The sequence below is a fragment of the Varanus komodoensis genome, unplaced genomic scaffold, assembly GCF_004798865.1.
Source record: "Varanus komodoensis strain SLA01 unplaced genomic scaffold, ASM479886v1 scaffold57, whole genome shotgun sequence".
NCBI classification, from domain to species: Eukaryota; Metazoa; Chordata; class Lepidosauria; order Squamata; family Varanidae; genus Varanus; species Varanus komodoensis.
Genome location: NW_025336182.1, coordinates 203430 through 226204, shown reverse-complemented (window position 1 = coordinate 226204; position 22775 = coordinate 203430). Strand labels below are relative to the sequence as shown.

Genomic DNA, 22775 nt, shown 5'->3' with positions numbered 1-22775 from the left:
ATGCCAGTGAATTGTCCAATGTCTAAGGTGTTCTTCCTCCAGACCAGTCTGTGTTGCTGGTTCTGCCTCTCATCTCTGTGTCAGCTGTCCAGGGTTGAAGGCTGGCCTTCGTCAGATGGTTTTAGTGCAACTGCACCTTCAGTTTCTGTGACACCCTTTTATTACATTTCTATAATATCGCAAAGCCCATGGGATGTCCCTGTACAAAATTCTGTAGTCTGAAATAGACAGGTCACTGCCCCAAGGAATAAAGCATTGTTTAACTCTTTCTCTGACCTTAAAATGATTGCTTGAGATTTGAATACATTTCCATCTTGAGAAGGTATGTTTTCAAAGGCCCTTCAGTTCAACTCAGTCTAGTCTTCTGAATTGAACTGAATGATTGAAGGACTGGTGTACTTTCTCTACAAAGGAAGAGTAAAGCACTTAGGATTTCGAAGTTTAGAAGGAAGATAATGTGTGTATGTATACATTGAGGGTGGGGGAGGTGGGAATAGGATAGAGGCTTATTGAATTATGCATTTGGTGAAGAGAGCCCCCCTACCCCCACCTGCAGTGTCAGAGCAACCAAGTAGCAATAGATTCAGGACCAAGACAAGCCTTTCATGCAGCATATAACTACATACAACTCACTGAGACAGGATCTCTCCTGCCTCAGCTGTTCTTAAAATAACTTTGCCTGGCTGTTAGCTTTGCTACCTAACTGATTTCCCCCTATATCCAAACACTTCTTGTTTGTGGGTGGGGGTGGCAACAGGGGACTGCTGTTGCACTCAGGTTGTTGTCCCTAAGGAGGCCAGCCGGCCAGCCACAGGATGCCACACTATATGGATTTCCCTTGGTCTGATCACATTTTTGGTAAAGCTACTCTCCCTTGGTAGTAACAGCAACAACAACCACTTCCGGAGCACAGTTTTAATCAAACTTTTCTGCAAGGATTTCCTTAGTTACTGCCTTAAGAGTGAAACAGAGTGTGGCCCAAGTGCAGCTCATAAAGTATGTTTCCTTTTGGTCCCTGCGAGTCTGTGGAAGAACTCAGTGGGATTTCCATCTGAGCAGTCACACACAGGCTTGTGCTGAATTCAGCCTGAAAGCTCATACTTAGCTTTGTGAATGTTGGTTTGTCATAGTAAAGGTATTTGCTTTACTTGCAATTTTAATTTTCCTTCATATTTTCTCTTTGTGCATTTAAGACTATAGAATCATAGAACAGTAGAATAGTAGAGTAGGAAGGGGCCAAGAAGACAATCAGGTCCAACCCCCTGCTGTTGCTGGACACCAATTCATCCCATCCCACTCAGATGGCTGTCCAGTTTCATCTTGAATGTCTCTAGCACAGAAGAGCCCCCCAGGCCGCTGGTTCTACTGCCCTGTTGCTCTGACAGTGAGGAAGCTTTTCCTGATGTCCAGCCTGAACTTGAGTTGTCACAACTTAAATTGATTATTCCATGTCCTACACTCTGGTATGAGCAAGAAGAGATCTTGACCTTCCTCTTAGTGACAGCCTTTGGGGCATTTATAGAGTGATCTCATGTCCCTCCTCTACCTCAGTCTCTCCTCATATATTCCTAATGCAGAAATGCCTGCCAGAATCAGAATTGTTTCAGGAAACAAGTTTAAGACCCACAAGTGAGATGGAAAATCCAGACAAAAGAAAGATGGCCTCTGGCATAATCAGTTGGGGGGTGTTGTGCAAGCCTCTGGCCTCTTGACTGGAACAGAAGCTGTCTGGGAATATGTGCAGTTCACCCCTTCCTCTCATTGAGGCTTGTGCCAGAGAACCTCTGCATATTCTCTGCCATGCTGCTCTGCTCACCGCTCCAGATCCACTCCAGCTTTCCTTTTTTGTACAGCTGGTTAGAGAACCTCCAGTTAAACAGATGGATATTCATAATGGCTGGAGCCAGAGATGGTTCTTACAGGGAGGTGATGGGGAGAGTGTCCTAGAACAGAGGGATGTTGGAAAATAAGTTGGGGCAGATATCCCAAATCACCAGGGTAGTTCTGATCCAGCCGCACTTTTCCTATCTTAGAGCTTTGCATACTTCATTTGTTGAATGTGTTCCATGCATGCTTCATCCTTTGCCTGTAGATAATTCTGTTCTCCAGATGGAGACATTGGATCTGTGCATAGAAAATGTAATATTCCAAATTAATCAGTAATTGGAAGTGCTGACATCCACATCAGAACAGGCCATGGATTTTTGTGTGCACCTGTGAGTGGGTGTAACTGCTTCACAGAACAGTAGAGTTGGAAGGGTCCAGAGGGCCATAGGGTACAAAGTCCTGCTCAGTGCAGGGCTCCAAGTTACACCATCCCCCTCAGATGGCTCCAGCAGCATCTTGAATGCCTCCAGTGTGGGAGAGCCTACAACCTCCCATGGTAATTGGTCCCATTTTCTGCTGTTCTAACACTCAGGAAATATTTCCTGATATCTAGCTAGAATCTAGCTTCCTTTCACTTGATCCCATTATTCTGTGTCCATCACTCTGGGATGATCAAAAAGAAATCCTGTCCTTCCTCTTTGTGACAGCTTTTCAAGTACTTGAAGAGTGTCATCATATCTCCCCTGAGTCTTCTTGTCCCCAAGCTAAACTTTCCCAGTTTTTTTCACCTCTCTTCACAGGGCATTTGCTCCAGTCCCTGGATCATCCTTGTGCCCCCATCCCCCCAACCCTTTTCAACTTGTCTGCCTCTTTCTTGAACTTTGGTGCCCTGAACTGGATGGAGTACTCTGTAGGAGACCTAATAGGTGCTGAGTAAAGTGGAACTAGTAGTTCCTGTGATTTGAAAGTGATACTTCTTCTAATACAGCCTAAAATAGCATCTGCTCTTTTTGCAGCCGCATCACATTGTTGACTCATATTCAGCTTGTGATCTACAACAATTGCAGTATTTGTTGAGCCAAGCATTTCTGATCTTGTAACAGTGCATTTGGTTTCTTTTCCTAGGTGCGGAACTTGGCATTGGTCCCAATTTAATTTCATGCTGTTGTTTTCAGCCCAGCACTCCCATCAGCGTCACCTTGAATCTACTTTCTGCCTTCCAGGGTATTTTATATCATCTTCCATGCACTTCCTCATCCAAACCATTAATGCAGACGTCGAAGAGCGCTGGCCCCGGGACTGAGCCCTGTGTTGCTACACTTGCTACCTCTCCCCAGTTTGAGAAAGTTCATTGATGAGCACGCTTTGAGTCCAATTTGTAGCCAACTGTAGATCCACCTGAGAGTTGTTCCATCTAGCCCACTTTTAGACAGTTTGCAAATCAGGAGATCATGGGCCACTTGGTCAAAAGCTTTGCTGAAGTCAAGCTAGATTATGACCACAGCATTCTCACAGGCCATCAAGGAGGTTACCCAAAGAAAAAATGAAATCAGATTAGCCTGTTAGTATTTGTTCTTGAGGAATCCATGTTGATTCTCCTTGTCACTGCATTCAAGGGACTTTTTACCCTTCCCTTTTCCTCCTCAGTCTCTGTTACTTTTCAGATAAGCTGTTGAGTGTTTCATCCCCCATCAATTCCAGCCAGAGCAGCAAGGCCACAGCATAGCTTGGATGGAACATGCCTCTGGTCCAGGAGCGAGGGGCGGTGCATCTGCCCATGCTGCTTTGCCATTTGTGCGACTGATGCAGCCCTCTCCAGACCAGGGGAGGTGCTATGGGATTGGACCCAGTTTAGCCCCTTTGCAGTTTTTCTAGCAAAAATTAAAAGTGTTTGTTTAAAAGCTTGCTCTGAGCTTCCTCTTTTTCAGCCATGTGAGAGGCTGTCACCTGAGTGAAGCCGGATTGCTTACTTGTCACTGTCACTTTTGAGGAGTCTCCTGTTCATTCATACATGTTGGTTCATCATGAGGGCAGCGCCTGTTTTTCGACCTCTTGAAGACTTTTCTGGAGGGAGTCCCATCTCAACCCAGTGTGCATGCTTCTGTGTGACATTCCCATTTATCCCTTAGTTCTCCTAAACAGCTACAGCTTCCAGTGAACTGAAGTAAAGCAAGCACTCTATGCAGGGATGAGGGTGCAGGTGGAGGTTGTGTGAATGCACAGATGACTACTCAGAGGACGAGTTTCAAGTAGGCAACCTGTCCTCTTTCTTCATGGTCCTTGAGCATCACACATACGGGTGAGTAGCAAGCTGTCAGTTAATTGGAGATGGGCCGGGGCTCCTCATGGCACCCCTGAAGGAGGAATGGCCCTGTTAAAGACCATGTCCTACTGAGTCCACACATGGCTGGGACTGGGTTTCAGGCCATTGGCACGCCACAACTGGGCTATCCCTCTCAAGTGCCATAGAAACTTCTTTGGTTCTTGTAGAGTGAACTGTGAGAGAATCCATAGGTTTGTTGAGCTGTTATGTTACCTACTTTACTGGCATTGAGAAGAGTATGTGCATTTGCCAGAAGCTGCAGAAGCAGTTTTTGTAGGAATCTGTTGCACTGTGAACATCAAGGTGGTAAAGAGCACCACTAACAACCAGGACAGTGAAGGAAAAAGGTTGGGTTGTAAAGTGCCACCCTGAGCTGGAGAAAAGTCAGAGACTATCTTCAGCAAGGACACAATATATAGATGAAAGGCAAGCACATCTTTGTGAAATGGGGGATATAATAGAGCCTTGCAGAACTCCATGGCATAAATGCCATGGCACAGAGTAATAATCCCGCAGCACCACCTTCTGGACACAGCCAGTCAAGTAGGAGCAGAACGACTACAATGGAAGGCCCCCTGCTCCCAACTCGACTACCCTGTCCAGAAGGATGCCATAAGGTTGATGGTATCAAAAGCTCCTGTGGGGTCCAGAAGAACCAACAGAGTTGCGTGTCCCCGTCTCTTTCCTGGCAGAGGTCATTCCATAGGGCGACCAAGGCAGTTTCTGTGCCAAATCCAGGTCTGAATTCTGATAGAAGTGGATCAAGATGGTCCATTGCATCCAAGAATGTCTGAGGTTGGCCAGCCACCACCCACTTGAACAATTTACTCAAGAAGGGGTTATTAGTGGCTGGTCTATAATTGCTCATATTCCTGGGTCTATATTGGCCTTTTTCAGGAGTAGTCTAATAACAACCTCTTTCAATGACCTGGGACCACACCCTCTCTCTCTCTCTCTCTTTTTATCAGTAAGTTTTATTGTTATTTTTCTACTAACTAACAAAAAGAAACCAAAAATCACCAATCATCAAAAGCATCAGACCCACTGGGTCAGCCCCCCGTACTTTTTTTTTACAGTAATCCATAAACATATTCAAGTCTGTGCATAGTCCTGTTTTTCTAGCCAACAGATTCCAAAAGAGATTCCAAGTTTGATAGAAGTCTGTATCCTCCTTCTCCTTCAGAGACAAAGTCAATCAGTCCATTTCAGCACAGTCCAAAATCTTTTTAAAAATCAGTTCATTGGTAGGTGGTTCTTCACTCCTCCAATGTTGGGCAAATGCAATCCTCACCGCAGTAATTACATGTAGAATCAAATACATTGCTTGATTATCAACATCATTGGGTACAATTACTAATAAGAAAACTTCATGTTTAAATATTAGAGGCTTTTGTAACTCACATTTTATAATCTTTAACATATCTCGATTGTATTTGAACCTTATGCCACCAAGAAATATTAATTCCCTGCTCTTGTAATTCTTGGGTCGGTTTCAATCCTCCATCATTATCCAGAATATCATCATATCTCACAATCATATCAAAATTCAATGCATTTGGATATACAAGAGCTTCCATAGGCGAAAGCCATCTTGGTAATTCAGTGAACAGTTTTGTCTTTAGCTTTTCCCACACCGACATTCTAATATAATAGTTTAAAAAGCAACCATGTGCCTTACATTTCTCATGCCACATATAACTGTGCCAACCCATTTGCAAATCATGCCCTTCAAGATAGAGGATTCTCTTATTTCTCAAGGTTATCCATTCTTTTAGCCATGTTAAGACAGAAGCTTGATAATGCAACATCCAGTCAGAAAGACCAAAATCCCCGTTCCCTTTAGCCTCCTGAAGCATTTTTAATTTAATCCTTGGTTTCTTATTTTTCCATACAAATCTCGAAATTTAGGTGTTTAGATGACCAAAGAATTTTTTATCAATTTTTATGGGAATTTTTTGGAATAAAAATAAGAACTTTGGTAATATATTCATTTTAACTATTGCTATTCTTCCCAACAAAGATAGTTGCAAATTAGCCCATTTTTCCAGGTCCTTAAATAGTTTATCATAATTATCTTCATTCAATGTAGTACATTTAGCTGTAAGGAAAATTCCCAAATATTTAACCTTTTTAACAATTTGAAGATCTACTTGTTCCATCAGAGTTTTTCTCTGCTCCAGTTTGAGATTTTTCACTAACAATTTTGTCTTTTTTCTATTTATTTTCATCCCAGTAACTTCACCATATTCTATCTTTTGTAGAAGTTTAGACATGGTCACCAAGGGTTCTTCAAGGATAAAAACTAGGTCATCTGCAAATACTTGCAGTTTATAGCTTTCATCTCTAATTCTAGTGCCTTTAATAACCATATCTTCTCTAATATTTCTATTTAGCACTTCTAAAATCAATATAAATAACAATGGTGATAAAGGACATCCTTGTCTTGTGCCCTTTTGAATTTCTATAGTATTTGTAAGTTCTCCATTAATTATAATCCTGGTAGTCTGTTTTTGATAAATGCTTAGGGACCACACCCTCTCTTAACGAAGATTCAAAGCCTCCAGGACCCAGGGCCCACACCCACCATATCTTGCATGACCAGCCATGATGGGCAAGGGTTGATCTTACTGGTAGTAGGTTGAACCTTGTCCACATACTCAGGCTTCAAAAACTGAAACTTATTCAATGAAATTGGACCAGATTCCTCAGTCAGAGGAACTGCATCAACCATGGAGTCCAATTCCTGACAGATCTGAGTGAATTTATCCTCAACGTGCTGTGCAAATTCCACACAACTGGCCACCATGGGTTCCACCATTTCTTTCACAGGGCCAGTTTGGAGGAGCCCCTGAACCTCTAAGAACAGCTCTGCTAGATGGCTCTGAGAGGATGCAGTGGAGGCGAAAAAATAAGCTTTCTTTTCCACCTTCACTGCTGTGGTGTAGACTTGATAATGATCTCTAAGCTGTTTTCAGTTGGATTCCTTACAAGTTTTTCTCCATCTGCACTCCAGCCATCTTCCCACCCACTTCATTGACCTCAGCTCCAGCATATACCACGAAGCTTCCACATAAGGGGAGAGGACGCTTGGGTGTGATTGTGTCAACTGCCCAGGCCATCTCTGTATTCCACAGAGTGGCCTGGGCTTCAACAGGAGTGCCAGCCATATTTACCAAAAACATCTGCAGAGCCCTCTGGAAACCACCTGAATCCATCAGCCTCCAAGGTGGGCCATTCTAATAGGTCTGCTGCCTTGCAGAGGTTTCGGAGCCGCCCCGAGGTTTCAGCAAGGGGCGGCATAGAAATGTTATAATAATAATAATAATAAAAAAGGGGGGCCAAAAGCCTAAACTTCGAAGGAAGTGATCTGACCATGACAAAGGGATTGATATTAATACCTCCACTTCCAGATCACCATATCCCTGTCCAGTTAGTGTGTGACCTTTTATATGTGTTGGACCAGTGACATGTTGAGACAGTCCCATGGTTGCCATGGTGACCATGGTGACCATGAAGTCCTGAGCTGCCCTGGATAAAATCGCCTCAGCGTGGAAGTTGAGGTCCCCCAGAACCAATATTCTGGGGATCCTCAACACCACGTCTGAGATCATCTTCGTCAGTTTAGGCAGGAAGCTAGTTGTGTAGCTGTGTGGGCGGTACAACAACAAAATCCCTAATCTGTCTTGTGAGCCTATTACCGAACTCAGCCAGTCAACAGCTAAGGCAAACCCGGGTGGACCCCAGACTTGAGCCAAAAGGAGCCTGAGACGAGACTTAGAGCCAAAACCAGCTTTATTCTAGTGCACTGTAGAATAAAGGGAAACAAAAGGGGATGTTCAGCCCAAAGCAGTGTCTCGAAAGCTGCACCCAGGCACATACGTTTTATACCCTAGGTAACCAATTAGGTCACCTAATACACCTCTGATGCATTGATACATCAATGTAGCCACATCCCCAGTGCTGTTTGGTTCAAAGAGTCTTTTCTTCTGTCAGGACCAGGCATTTCCCATGTCTATTTCTTTTCTGCTCGAGATTCACACAGCCTTGCCATATTCTTACTCCCTGCACATTTGCAACTTTCATGGTGACTAGAACCAGTTTCCACTGTCCCTTTGATTACTGTATTCAAGGTCAGGCTAGCGTGTTAGCTGTGGGTTACACAAAGTTCATTTTGTTCTTATCCGCCCACCCTTCTGGGACAGTATAACTGTGGTGTTTTTACTATGGGGCCTTCCTCTGGCCAACTACTTTTGGGGTGTTTTGGGCTGCTGCAATTGGCAACAAGCCCAACACAATATATAATCACTCAAGACCTCCTGAGTGAACAGGGAGACTTGAGAGGGGAAAGGAATTTCTATAGATGACAGCTGTTTCATGTATAGAACGGATGACACTGCAGGCTGTTAGTCTGAGGAGTCATGAAGCACTGTATTACAGCATCCGGGTCAAAGGTAAGAACAGGAAGCAGGAAGTATAAAACAATGCAATATTACCATTGGTAGTTAAAAGCACAGCATTTGCATAGTAACTCCATAACAACAGCCACCCCTCCTCCCTGACCCTCCAGGTGATGCTGACACTGAACAGAGCACCCAGGGGACACAACTGAGAGCTACTCCTCCCTCTCCCAGCACACAGGTCTCTGTGATACAGGTCAGGCCGGCCCCCTCATCCATGATCAAAACATGGGTGAGTGAGGTTTTATTTTGGGCTGACCTGACATTCAACAATAGCACCAGCCTGCCTGCAGGCAGGTTGATGAAGTTGCCAGGGGTCAGCAGGTCTAGAAAGTGTCCAGAAGAGAGAATAACCACCAAGCATCTCTTCCCTCTTCTCCTTTGCTGACATGTCACCTTCCCAGCACCATACTTCCCCCTACCTGTAATCACCTTTATAGGAGCTTCATGTTGCTCCCCAGGCACAACTGGTATCATCATAAAATGTGGGTATGACTAGATTCGGACCATTGGAATCAGGCCCAATTAAAGTCAAGCCCACCACCCCCAAACAAGAGTCCCCCGCCTGCACTGCCCTGGCATCGAACAGACAGTGCCCTTTTGCAGCTGCCCAAGGGCACCACCCTAGAGGGCAAGCATTTAAATAGGTCCCAGACATCCTCTGGCTGGAGGGCCCACCTCCCCTCCTCCATGCCACAGGAGTTGGCCGCAGCTGCCCTCTGAGAGCACGGCCTCAGCTGCTGCCACCAGCCTTGGCTGGCTGGATGGAACAGGGGAGAGCAGGGCACGGCAGACCTGGTTGAGGAGGGAAGGCTGCGATGGCACAGCGGCAGCAGTGGACAGCAGGTGCGCTCTAGGATGCAAGTAACTTCATCTGAGAAAACCAGACCAGCTGAATCCTTCCATGAGGTCCAGGTAGCAGGAGGAAAACACAACCTGAGACTGAAGAAAGCAAAAAACAAAACAGGTTTTAGTATAGTCAGGAGCAGGCAGGCAAAGAGCTGCGTCATGGGGCAGGTGGGTGGGCTCCTGCCAGGACAGCTGTGACAGCCACTTTTCCAGGAAGGAGGGTGTTCTAGGCCCGAACCTCACTCGGCACACTGCAGTGGGATCATTGGGAACACGTGGCCCTCCCTTTAAATGAAGATCTCATGTCTTTGTTCCATCACTCCTTCCTCTCAGCATGAGTAATAGTGCCGGTTTCTCTCCAGGATGCCATCTGTGAGTGTGATCTGAGACAGTGTGATCTGGCTGAGTAGGCCTGGCTTGTATCTGTGAGTCCAGGGAAATCAGACCTTTCTGGAAAAGTTAGCAAGGGGGCAGGGCAGATGGTCAATCCCAGTAGCAAGCCACAGAGTTTACAACTGAAGATACATTCCAGAACTAGGAAAATATTAAAATACTGTAAGCTTGAACTGCCTTGGTTGCTCTGTGTCAGGACCATGAAAGGTGAGCACTGGGAGGAGAACCCAGCTCCAATTTGGCTATGATTCAAACTAGCAATTGGAGCATCTGCTCGCTTTGATGCAGCGTGAGAGCTGGGCAGGCCAGCGCTGGAGTGGTGGCGTGCTGGGGGAAGGAAGGGTGTCCACTGAATGTGAGAGAAATTGGGCTATGGGTCACATTGGCCATGTTTTATTCTCTCAAGTATTTAAAATCATTGAAAGGTTTGTTTCGTCTGTTGAAGGTTTTACTGCTGCTAGTTTCGTTCCTTCATTCAGTCCTTCATTTTATTCTGTCTCATTTTGCAGCTTTAACTGATTTGTTAACTGGTCATATACAAAAGATGGAAATAAATAGAAGTGCTTGAGAATGAAATCAGCCCCTCTGTGCGAGAGGGTGGCCCCACTGGCAGGTGGGAATCCCATGGCAGTGTGTGGTGTATACCTATGAGCAGACAACAGGTACAATCTCTCTGCACACACTCCATTTGCGACAATGATGTGTGTTTTGCTGGGAAGAAAGCGCACTGATCTAACTCCCATCCTGCCTCCTCTGGCTCGTCTTCATCCCCAACCAGTGCAGGCATCCGTTGCACCAGCCAGCACGCTCCGACACCCACTGCACGCCCCTGCCAAGAATGTGTCTTCAAGTCAACATAACAAGGTGGCGACCCCAGGTGGGTTTATTGCTGCAGTTTACTTTTTGCCAGGCTCCTAACTGTCAGGAAGTGCTTCCTGGCGTCTAAATGGAACCATGGTTCCCTGAGCTTTGCTCTGTTGGAGCGTGTCCTGCCTTCCTCTGCAGGGGAGAACAGGTCTCTACCCATCTCCGTGTGACACCCCCTCACATACCTGTATGTCGCCAACATATCCCCTCTGAGTCTCCTCTTCTCCAGGCTGAAGAGACCCAGTTCTCTCAGTCTCACCTCATACGGCATCCCCTGCAAACCAGCCACCAACCTTGTGGCCCTACGCTGCACTGACTCTAACCTGGCTATATCCTTTCTCTAATGAGGGGCTCAAAACTTGAGCACAATACTCCAGTTGCGAGTGAGTCCTGCCTTCTCATTAGGTGGCCAAAGTATTTGAGTTTCATCTTTAGGATCTGGCCTTCTAAAGAGCAGTCAGGGTTGATCTCCTCTAAGACTGACTGGTTTGATCTTCCTGTAGTCCAAAGAACTCACAGAAGTCTTCTTCAGCACCACAATTAAAAGACCTCAGTTCTTCAGTGCTCAGCCTCCGTATGGTCCAGCTTTCACAGCCATATATTGCAACTGGGAAAACCATAGCCTTGACTTTTGTCGGCAGGGTGATGTCTTTGCTTTTTAGCATGCTGTCTAGATTTGCCATAGCTTTCCTCCCAAGGAACAACCTTCTTTTAATTTCTTGGCTGCAGTTCCTGTGTGTGATGATCTTGGAGCCCAGGAAAACAAAACCTGTCACTACCTCCTATGTGCCAGGAAGTGAGAGGACCAGATGCCATGATCTTAGTTTTCTTAATGTTGAGTTTCATGCCAACTATTGCACTCTCCTCTTTCACCCGCATCAAGAGGCTCTTTAGTTCCTCTTCACTTTCTGCCATTAGAGTGGTATCATGTGCATATCTCAGGTTGTTGCTATTTCTCCTGGCAATTTTAATCCCAACTGGTGATTCATCTAGCCTTGCCTTTCTCATGATGTGCTCTTCATATAAGCTAAATAGGCAGGATGACAGTATACTACATATTCATCAGGGATATGATTTAGGTCATACCTGAGTGGCGTAGTGCTTTTCCCTACTTTCTTCAATTTAAGCCTAAATTTTGCAAAAAGAAGCTCATGATCTGAGCCACAGGCAGCTCCTGGTCTTGTTTTTACTAACTGTATAGAGCTTCTCCATCTTTGGCTGCAGAGCACATAATCAGTCTGATTTCTGTGTTGACCATCTGGAGACGTCCATGTGTAGAGTCATCTCTTGGGTTGTTGGAAAAGAGTGTTTGCTATGACTATCATGTTCTCTTGACAAAATTCTACCAGCTTGTGCCCTGCTTCATTTTGTACTCCAAGGCCAAACTTGCCTGTTATTCCGGTTATCTTTTGGCTTCCTACTTTAGCATTCCAATCCCCCATGTTGATACGGACATCATTTTTTGGTGTTATTTCTAGAAGGAGTTGTACGCCTGCATGGACAGTGCAGATGAAAACCCCATGGACAGTACCAAAGGGCAAAACATCATAGCAGAAAACATTTCATGATTTTTGTATATGGTTATCTTAACCTACACTTCCAGGGTCAACACAACTGGTTCCAGGCTATCTTTTGCACATTCTGACCTTCTTGGCAGAAGTTTATTTTATATTTTCCACACTCTCATGTCTCTCTGATCAAACCCTAATCACTTGTTGTTTGGTCATCAGGAAAAATCTGTGCTCTTAACAGGCCACCTGATAAACCCTGGATTGTTATAAGCTCTACAGCGGACACTCATCTGGTCAATATCTACATTGCAGTTTCTCATTTTCCTGATTTCATTCTCTGCTTTACTGCTCACATGGCCCAAATGCCATGTCTTTTCCATCTTGAACAACAAGGCCTCCTGTGCAGTGGGAGCTTCTTGGCACCCTCTAATTTCTCCATGACTTCAGCCACACCGCTCTTCTCTCCCTTGTTCTGCAGCTCTCATTGGACATGCTGGTGGCCCAAACTATGATGTGTCCTCAGAGTAGCCATCCTTTGGTTGTGTTGCCTTTACATATTTATTATGTCCTCACTCTGTTGTAATAAGATACATAATAGTTTATTTAGCTGTAATCTGTGGTCTTATGCGATCCCCAGTATGAGTGGGGAAGGCATCCTCCCTCTGTTAGGCCCTGTTCTAGGCCCTGGAAGCCCAAGCCCAGTGCTCAGCATCGTAGTGCTTTCATGTGTGATCAGAAGGCATGTCTTACAGTGAAGACAAGCAGCTGATTTTTACAAAGATGTTCTCAGCTTTCCCCTGTGTACTCCTTAGAACACAATGCATCTTGTAAACATCCTGCACTTCCCAGAGCTTGCAGTATAGCAGCAATAGAAGTAAATGGAGGAGATTATGCCTTTCTAAGAGGACTAAGTCCCTCTCATCTCACCCATTTTTTCATTCTGGATTGGCTTCTGGCAGCACGTTTGCTCGCTGGGCTGCCTTGTGCCCTGGATTGCTGCTGCTGTCACACTGCCTGCAGAAGCGCCCTTGTTTACCTATTGGCCAACTGCTGCCAAAGTTCAGGGGCCGCTCCAGGCCTTCCTGTGCCCCAGATTCCACCTGGACTGCAGTGCTGTTGTGGCTAGGGGGAGGAAGAAACACACACACGGCACCAGCTCCATCCCAAAGAGCACATTTTCCTTGGAGGACATCTCGGGGTATGTTGAATTCGTGTTTCCTTGTTCTGAAGAAATCCCCTTGCTGGCAGGGCCACTGGGGCTCCAGCCTGGCTGGCTCCTGTCAGTGGAGACCAGGCAGCTTTGGGAAGCTACAAGTAGGCAGGCAGCAGGGTGTGATGGCTGCAGGGTGCCCACAGTTTATCCTCAGCAGCTGGAATTCTCAGGAAACGGAACTAGCGAGCCATTGTGGCTAACAGTCCTTGATAGATCAGTTCTCTGTCATTTGCCTAATTTTTCATATCGGTTCAGCATTCAATTCCTGTACTGTTCTATAACAAAATGTTATTTGCAGCTCCTGAGGAAAGGAAATACCTTTGCAAAATGTGTTAGGCTTATTAAAGTGTTTTCTGGGACCAGCAGCTTATTGGATTAAATCAGCTACAAAATGAGGAAGGGAAAGAGTTAGTGAAGCCTAATAACATCTTATATAACGGATCCCTTTCCTTTTCAATGGTTTTTCATTTTCTAACAATGGCAGCTTAATGCTGAATCATAGAATAATAGAATCACAGAACAGTAGAGTTGGAAGGGGCCAGAGGGCCGTTGACGCCACTGTTCAGGACAGACCATGTTGAGCTAGGGGGACAAGTGGCCCAAGTCTGTGGCAGGCAGCTTCCGACATCTCTGGGGAACCCAGGAGCAGGGTTTGAATGCCATGGTGCTCCCTGTACTCAGCCATTGCTATTTAGTGATAGATATACTGCTATTGAACATGCAGGTTTTACCTAGGTGAATTACTGCTGTGAACAGCAACATATTCTGTTGATAAAGTATTTTTGTACTTTAATAATATATTTGCTTATGCCTCTCCTGAGCCTTCTGAAAATCAGGTGGTTTTAATACTTTGTTAAAGAGAGGGAAACATAATTTTCTCTTTCCATCATGTTGATGATCCCATGAGCATTGATCATGTTTTGCTCAAGTGCCCCGCCTCTCATCACTTGTCCAACCATTTTGCAAACTCACCCACTGTGTTGTGCTGTGCAGCACTGCATTCCTCAGCTGCACATGCACTGCACAAAGGAATACTTGACCTTTCCTAGACCTGAAAGTATCTGCCTCTCATCTTCCTTTTACTGAGGTACCTGGATTTTAGTCTACTGATACTACTTGGTGTTCACAATCTTTGATGAACCTTTTGGTCAGTCTGATAGAAACAGATGCCACACTGAAGAACATTCCGAGTTCAGCTAATGTCTGCTTAACAAAGAGAAGCTGGCCAGGAAAAGGAGCAGCAGATTAGTCCGTGTGCCGCTAGGTATGCATGGCTGTGCACGCAAGTGGTGGTTGACGGTGATTTACACTGCTGTCCTCTGCACTTCTGCTCAGAATTAAGTCCCATCGGCAGGTCTTACTCCCAGGGAAGTGAACAGGTTGCAGCCACAGTTACTGCTAGGATAATTTCCTTAGACATCCCACAGGTGATTTGCACTTAAAATAAGTGGAGAGGAGCAGTGGCCCAGGTCCTGCCACGTGTGGATCCCACCCCCTGGTGTCCTGCACTGCCCTGTTGGATTAGGTGAGGTAGGAGCAGTGCTCTCCATCCCCCAATGGGCAGCCACATGGCTTTGGGAAAACTACAAGTCATCCATTCCACCCCTTCCTTTCTTTCTTCCTAACACCTGGTATTCTGAGATAGAGGCAGTTGTATTTACCTGTCCTCATTTCTTCTTTTTCCAAAGAACTGCGTGTGGACCCATAAGTACTCAAAGCAGCACAAGAGGAAGGCTTCATCAGGCTTGGGAGAACCACTCAAATGACTTTAGCAGGGGAATCCCTCTAGGGGGAAAACAGCCCAATGTAGACTAATCAGCCACAGTGGCCACAGACTAGGGGCAGGGGATGATGACCTAAAAGCCATGTAGGAGGACGGAAAGTGGAAGAGAGCATCCAGCTATTTGACTGGAGTGCCTGAGCCTGCGAGTGTTCTTACTTGGTTCCCTTGTCTTGGCTCTCAGGCCTTGGTGGAGCTGTCATTCATGAAATCACCCAGTTGTTATATAAGCCCATCTCACCCAGCATTTCCATCCATGGCCTCAAGAGGTACCTGGGAAGTCCACAAGCATGACACTGATGGTTGCCTTACTTGCTTTTGCCCAGTGGACGACCCTCTCTGTGGAAGTCCTGTTGAACTGCCTGATGTAATAGGTCACACCGTTCTCTTTTCTGGCCAAGGACTCCATCTTTGGGGAGCAAATGGGCTCCTGAAGTTTGAAACATGCTAAAGTGGGGCTGAAGGAGACTTGGGGCTACATTTTATGCTTGTAGTGAGATTTTTCATTTGGAGGGAAGAAAGCTGCTGGATAACTTAACATCTAACCTGGATAATTGTTTGTGACCAGAAGGTGTCAGAAACCTTGTGGATGTTCTGTGAGGTAAGAAGGCAGGTGCGTGTCTCCTGAGGATGGTCTCTTAGACGAAGAAGGCTTGGAGGGATCTTGGTTGTGTTGTATGCAGACTGATGCTGGGCTCAAGAGGACTCTCAGGAAGCAGCCCAATGACCCAGCTGGTCCAAGAGCTGCTAGCCAGGGGTCACTTTTCCAGCAGCCGAAGGCAAGCAGGTTTTTATGACCACTGACTTGCCCCAGTGAGAGCTGCCTTGAGCACTCTTTCCCTTTGTTAGAAAGGCAGGGTACAAGGCAAACAACCCCATACATACATCAGGCCCACACAGAGTGCACTGCAGTAATCTGTGCTGTTACCAGGGCATGGGTGACCGTCTTAAGGCCATGTCCGTTCAGGTAGGGGCGTAGTTGGGAAATTCGGTGCAGTTGTAAGAAGGCACCCCGGATACCGAGTCCACCTGTGCTTCCAAGCATAGACCCGGGTCCAGAAGCACCCCCAAACTACAAACTCTCTCCCTGAGAGAGAGTGCCACCCCATCAAGGACGGAGGAATGCCCCTCCATCCTGTCAAGCAAACCCCATACTAGCAGCACCTCCGTTTTGCCTGGATTGAGTTTCAGCTTATTGGCCCTCACACAGTCCATTATCAAGTCCAGGCATCGTCATAGGACAGAGACAGCCTCACCTGCATCAGATGGAAATGAGAGGTAGAGCTGGGTATTGTCAGCATACTACTGAGACTTCAACCCAAACCTCCTGATGGCCTCTCCTTGTGGTTTCATGTATATGTTAAAAAGCATGGAGGACTGGACAGATCCCTGTGGAATGACATGGCACAAAGGCCATGCGGCAGAGCTGCTGCCCCCCAGCACCCCTCTCTGGACATGGTTGGCCAGGTAAGAGTGGAACCACTGTAACACAGTGCCTCCAATTCCCACCCCAGCCAACCTGTCCAGGATACCATGGTTAATGGAGTCAAAAGGAGAAGGAAAATCAACAGGGTCATACTCTCCATGTCTCTCTCCCTGCAAAGGTCATCTATCAGGGAAACCAAAGTCATCTCTGTGCCAAACTGAGGCCTGGAACCCAATTGAAATGGATCTAGAAAATCTGTTTCATCCAAGAGCACCTGAAGCTCCCCAGCCACCACCTGCTCCAGCACATTGCCCCAAAACAGGAGGTTCATGATGGATCAGTAATTTGGAACTGTTCCTGGGTCCAGGTTTGGCCTTTTAACGAGTGGTCTAATTATTGCCTCCAGACAGGCAGGGACCACTGGCTCTCTCAATGAGGCATTGACAGCCTGCATTGGTGGATGGGTGGAATCCCATCCACCAATCTTCCAACCAGCCGTGATGGGAAAGGGTCTGGTGGGCAAGTGGTAAAAGGAACAGAGCCAAGCAACTTGTCCACATCCTCAGATCACAATAACTGAAATTCATAACATGAACTGAAAATGCTGTACTGGGCACATCCAAAGATCCTGCTACAAAGGTGGAGTCAACCTCTTGACAGATCTGAGCAATTTTTTCCTTCAAAGTATGCTGCAAAGTCATCAGAGCAAGCTGCTGTAGGCTCTGGGGTCTCATATGGCAATTCATGTTGCAAGAGGACCACTCAAAATAATTTCATAGAATCATAGAATAGTAGACTTCAAAGGGTCCAACCCCCTCCTGTTGCAGGACACCAAGTTATACCATCCCACTCAGAGGGCTGCCCAGTTTCTTCTTGAATGCCTCCAGTGTGGGAGAGCCCCCCACCTCTCCAGGCAGCTGATTCCACTGTCGTACTGCTCTGACAGTGAGGAAGCTTTTCCTGATCTCTAGCCTGAACCTGAGTTGTTGAATTGATTATTCCGTGTCTTACACTCTGGCATCTGCAAGAAGAGATCTTGACCTTCCTCTTTGTGACAGCCTTTGAGGTACTTAGAGACAAAATTGCAAAGAACCTACTTTTACATTTAGGTTTACAAGTTACATTTTACACTTCATCCTCTGCAGTTTCAAAAGTGATTACAGTACAGTGAACAGCACTTGAATATATTAGAGGACCTTGTATACATTTAAAAAAAACATGTTTAATGTAATCTGGAGAGTTTCTGCGTAATTTAACTTACCTGGAAGAAACAACAAGAGTAATTTTTATTTGATCTCCTGAGGAGGGGAGCTGAAACACAAAGAATCTCTGAGGAGTGAGGACGAGTTCTCTGGTGTGTCGGGTGGGGTCTCTGGTCTGCATGGGACTTTGGGCATGGCTGGACTTGATTCTGTGAGCTCTTCTGTGGAGTTTGCACACATGTGTGCCTGCATAAGAGGGAGTGAGGTGGGGTGACCTTTCTGGTTTGCGGCTTTATTGTAAGAGTTGGTGTCTCACTCTTCATAAACACCTGACAGCAGATAATGAGGCCTAAGCATGGGGTTGCTGACTATTTTTCCCTTGTCTGCAGATGCTTCAGCTGCGTTTTTCAAAGAGCAGGGTGGCCCTCTTGGCCCTCAAGCGGCTCTTGATCTGTCCGGCCGCCACCCAGAGCACCCAGCGTGTGGAATACAAGCCCATCCGAAAGGTTATGGTGGCAAACAGAGGTGAGGAGGTGTAGGAGGTGGGATGGGGGTTTGGGCTCTTTGCACCACAATTCTTGGACTGAGCTATTCTCACTTCTTCCAAAACTCAGAGGAGACTGGAGAAGTGCCATCAACTTGGCCACAAAATCTCTTGCTGGAAACACAGCCCCTTTATAATTCAGGGTCAAGTTACTGTGCATGCCTTGTCATCAATGAGAGGTGTGCTTTGTACATGCTCAGAGGTATGCTTACTGTCTATACTGCAGAGCTGTGCCAAACACTTCACAGTGGTTCTAGGTACGGACCCTTGTGAGTAATAACAATGCATAGAAATGAGTAAAAGAGCCTTACAAGAGGCATTCCTTTCCATGTGAGAAGAAAGGGAGCCTACCTCTTTTTAGATTGTGAATGTTTTTTGCGCTTCTCATACTGGTACTAAAAATATCAGAAATATCTTAAATAATCTGACACATTGGGACACCTTTTCTTAGCTGTCTCTGTGCCTCACACAGATGGGCTCTGTGCCTGCATGGAAATTTTTCTGGGAAGATTTACCAGTTAAGAGTGTTTGCAGGAACTCCTCTCTTATGCCAGCATCTAGTATAAAAGCGAGGTGTTCCCACCAATCCCTTCAGTTTTTTTCAACAGCATTTGGCGCCTCTTCAAGTCCTTTCTCTCCCTTATGAGTCTAGGCTGTTTTTTCTTCTCTTTACTGCTAAAAAATCATAGTGTCTTTCTGTATACGCATATTCTCTTTCACATGCTTTCCTTCTTCCTCTAAACCAGTGGTCCTCAACCATCTTAAATCAAAATGTAACAAAATAATTAACCTACTGATTTAGATCAAAAGTAAAAATTCAGAGATCAGTGAAGAAATTTTAATTTGAACGTGGTCCATTTTGGAACAATATTTTACTGTGGAATCCTTTTCTCTAGCTGCACTTGCTTACCTAGTCAGTGTGATTTTTGTAGCTGTCTTCTGCTGACCCCACTTCATGGATCACTGCCTTGCCATGGCGAAGGGGCTTGCCTAGCACAATGAAGCTATGAGCTATGCCTTGCAGGGCTCCCAAGATCGTCAGGTCATAGCAGAGAGCTCTGACAAAAGATGATCCACTGGAGAAGGAAATGGCAACCCACTCCAGTGTCTTTGCCATGAAAACCCCATGGACAGTACCAAAAGGCAAAAAGATATGATGCCAGAAGATGAGCCCCTCAGGTGGGAAGGTGTCCAATGTGCTATTGGGGAAGAGCGGAGGGCTAGTACTAGTAGCACCAGAAAGAATGAAGTGACTGGGTCAAAGCCGAAAGGACAATCAGTTGCAGATGTGGTGGTGAAAGGAAAGTCCGATACTGCAAAGATCTATACTCCATAGGAACCTGGAATGTAAGATCTATGAATCAAGGTAAGCTGGATGTGATCAAACATGAGATGACAAGAATGAACATCAACATCTTAGGAATCAGTGAACTAAAATGGACAGGAATGGGTGAATTTAATTCAGGTGACCATCATATATACTACTGCAGGAAAGAATCCCTCAGAAGAAATGGAGTAGCCATCATAGTCAATAAAAGAGTAGGAAAAGCAGTACTGGGATACAGTCTCCAAAATGACAGAAGGATCTCAGTTTGAATGCAAGGCAAACCATTCAGTATCACAGTAGTCCAAGTCTATGCCCCAACCAGTGGTGCTGAAGAGGCTGAAGTTGACCAGTTCTATGAAGGCCTATAACACCTTCTAGAATTAACACCAAAAATGATGTCTGTATCATCATGGGGAATTGGAATGCTAAAGTAGGAAGCCAAAAGATAATCGAATAACAGGCAAGTTTGGCCTTGGAGTACAAAATGAAGCAGGGCAAAGGCTGGCAGAATTTTCTCAAGAAAACACGCTGCTCATAGCAAACACTCTTTTCCAACAACCCAAGAGAAGACTCTTCACATGAACATCACCAGACAGTCAACACAGAAATCAGATTGATTACGTGCTCTGCAGCCAAAGATGGAGATGCTCTATAGAGTCAGTAAAACCAGGACCAGGAGCTGACTGTGTCTCAGATCATGAGCTTCTTGTGGCAAAATTCAGGCTTAAATTGAAGAAAGTAGGGACAAGCACTAGGCCACTCAGGTATGACCTGAATCAGGGGTCTCAAACTCAACTTACCTGGGGGCCGCTGGAAGTAGAATCTGGGTGAGGCTGGGCCGCATCAAGTATTCCACCACCGCGGTGGTGGTGGGCCGCTCGTCCTGCAGCCGGCCCGTGCGCTGCCAGCTCTTTGAAGGCCGCAGGGCCCCTCCCCCGTGCCCCACCCGTCTAGGCAATTGGCCCGCGGGCCGCGAGTTCGAGACCCCTGACCTACATCATATCCCTGATGAATAGACAATGGAGGTGACTAATAGATTTAAGGAATTAGATCTGATTGACAGAGTGCCTGATAAACTATGGAGCAAAGTTTGCAACATTGTACAGGAGGTAGGAACTAAAACCATTTCAGAGAAAAAGAAATGCAAGAAAGCAAAATGGCTGTCTGAGGAAGCTTTACAAATAGCTGAGGAAAGAAGGGAAGCAAAAGGCAAGGGAGAAAGAGAAAGATACAAACAAATGAATGCAGAATTCCAGAGAATAGCTAGAAGAGATAAGAATGCTTTCTTAAGTGAACAGTGCAGAGAAACGGAGGAAATCAATAGAATGGGAAAGACTAGAGATCTCTTCAAGAAAACTGGAGATATGAAGAGAATGTTTCGTGGAAAGGTGAGCATGATAAAGGACCAAAATGGCAGGGACCTAATAGAGGCAGAAATGATTAAGAAGAGGTGGCAAGATTACACAGAAGAACTATACAAGAAAGAGTCCCTGATACCAATGATGGGGTGGTCGCTGACCTCGAGCCAGACATCCTGGAATGTGAAGTTAAATGAGCAACAACAAAACTAGTGGAGGTGACAGTATTCCAGTTGAGCTATTCAAAATCCTAAAAGACAATGTAAAATCCTAAAAGACTCCTCTATTTCTCTGCACTCAATATGCCAGCAAATTTGGAAAACTCAGTAGTGGCCACAGGATTGGAAAAAGTCAGTTTACATTTCAATTCCGAAGAAGTGCAAAGCCAGAGAATGTTCAAGCTACCATACCATTGTACTCATATCGCATGCTAGAAAAGTTTGTCTCAAAATCCTACAAGCTAGGGACCAGCAGTATGTGGACCGAGAACTATGTGGGTGATCATCGTCGAGGACTCCCTGCTGAGGGGCACTGCGGCGGCAGTGTGCCACCCTGACCTTGAGGCAAGGGAGGTCTGTTGCCTGCTGGGCACACGCATCCGGCATGTGAAGAATAGAGTGGAGCGTCTTGTTCGCTCCGGGGGTCACCAGCCGCTCCTGGTGATCCATGTGGGCACAAACGATGTAGCCAGGCAGGGTGTCACCAGGGACTTTGAGGCCTGGGGGAAGAAACTCAGGGAGCTAAAGGCCCAAGTGACCTTCTCATTGATCTTACTGGTCCGTGGATTTGGGCCAGGCAGGGACAGGAGTGTCTCCGAGGTGAATGACTGGCTTAGGGTGTGGTGCCAGAAGGGTTCCTTAACCATGGCACTCAGTTTCTTGCCAATGGACTTCTGGCAAGGGACAGGTTGCACCTCACGAGGATGGGGAAAAGATCCTTTGGAGATGCTCTAGCGAGCTTCGTCCAGAAGACTTTAAACTGAGCCAGGGGTGGGTGGGTTCAGACCCCCAAGAAACATGTCTGCACTGGACAAGTGTGGGGATAGGATCAGGGCTCTGGAAGCAGGGTTTTAGAGGTACTGCAGGGGCTGACAGGACTCCTACAGAGAGGGGCCAGGGAGGATGGGAGGAAGGAGGAGGCTGGAAACTCCAAGGAAAGGAAGCGGTGGGAAGGAGTTGAGGTGCATGTACACCAATGCTAGAAACATGGGTAATCAGCAGGAAGAGCTTGAAGCTCTCCTGGGAATAGGAGGGTATGACCTGGTGGGGATCACGGAAACGTGGTGGGATGAAAGGCAAGACTGGAATGTAAACAGAGAGGTGTATCACCTTTTTAGAAACATAGAAGCATAGAAACAGAGCGAGTCAGAAGGAGCCTACCAGGCCATCTAGTCTGACCCCCAGCTCCAGCCGGCTCCGCTCACGACATGCTCACCTTTTAGAAAGGATGGGAAGGGAAAGAGGGACGGGGCATAGCTTTATATGTCAGGGAAGGGATAGGATGTAGTGAGATAGAATGGAGCACAGATGGGGATTTGGTAGAGGCAGTCTGGGTGAAACTTAGAGGTTTTGACAGGGAAAGAGATCTGACAGTGGGGGTATGTTATCGCCCTCCAGGTCAACTTGAGACCCTGGATGATGTCCTGACAGACCAGATTCTAAGGATATCTCAGGGGAGAGACACAGTAATTATGGGAGA

At 46.1% G+C, this 22775-nt stretch overlaps 1 protein-coding gene across 2 annotated transcripts in view; it reads left to right on the top strand.

The window, feature by feature from the left end:
- Positions 1 to 22775, top strand: part of PC (pyruvate carboxylase) — a 265823-nt gene that overhangs the window by 45134 nt on the left and 197914 nt on the right. For both annotated transcript variants that reach the window (XM_044449338.1, XM_044449337.1), the window contains exon 2: positions 18238 to 18373. In XM_044449338.1, the coding sequence (XP_044305273.1) occupies positions 18238 to 18373 (136 nt within the window). The remainder of the gene's footprint in view (positions 1 to 18237; positions 18374 to 22775) is intronic.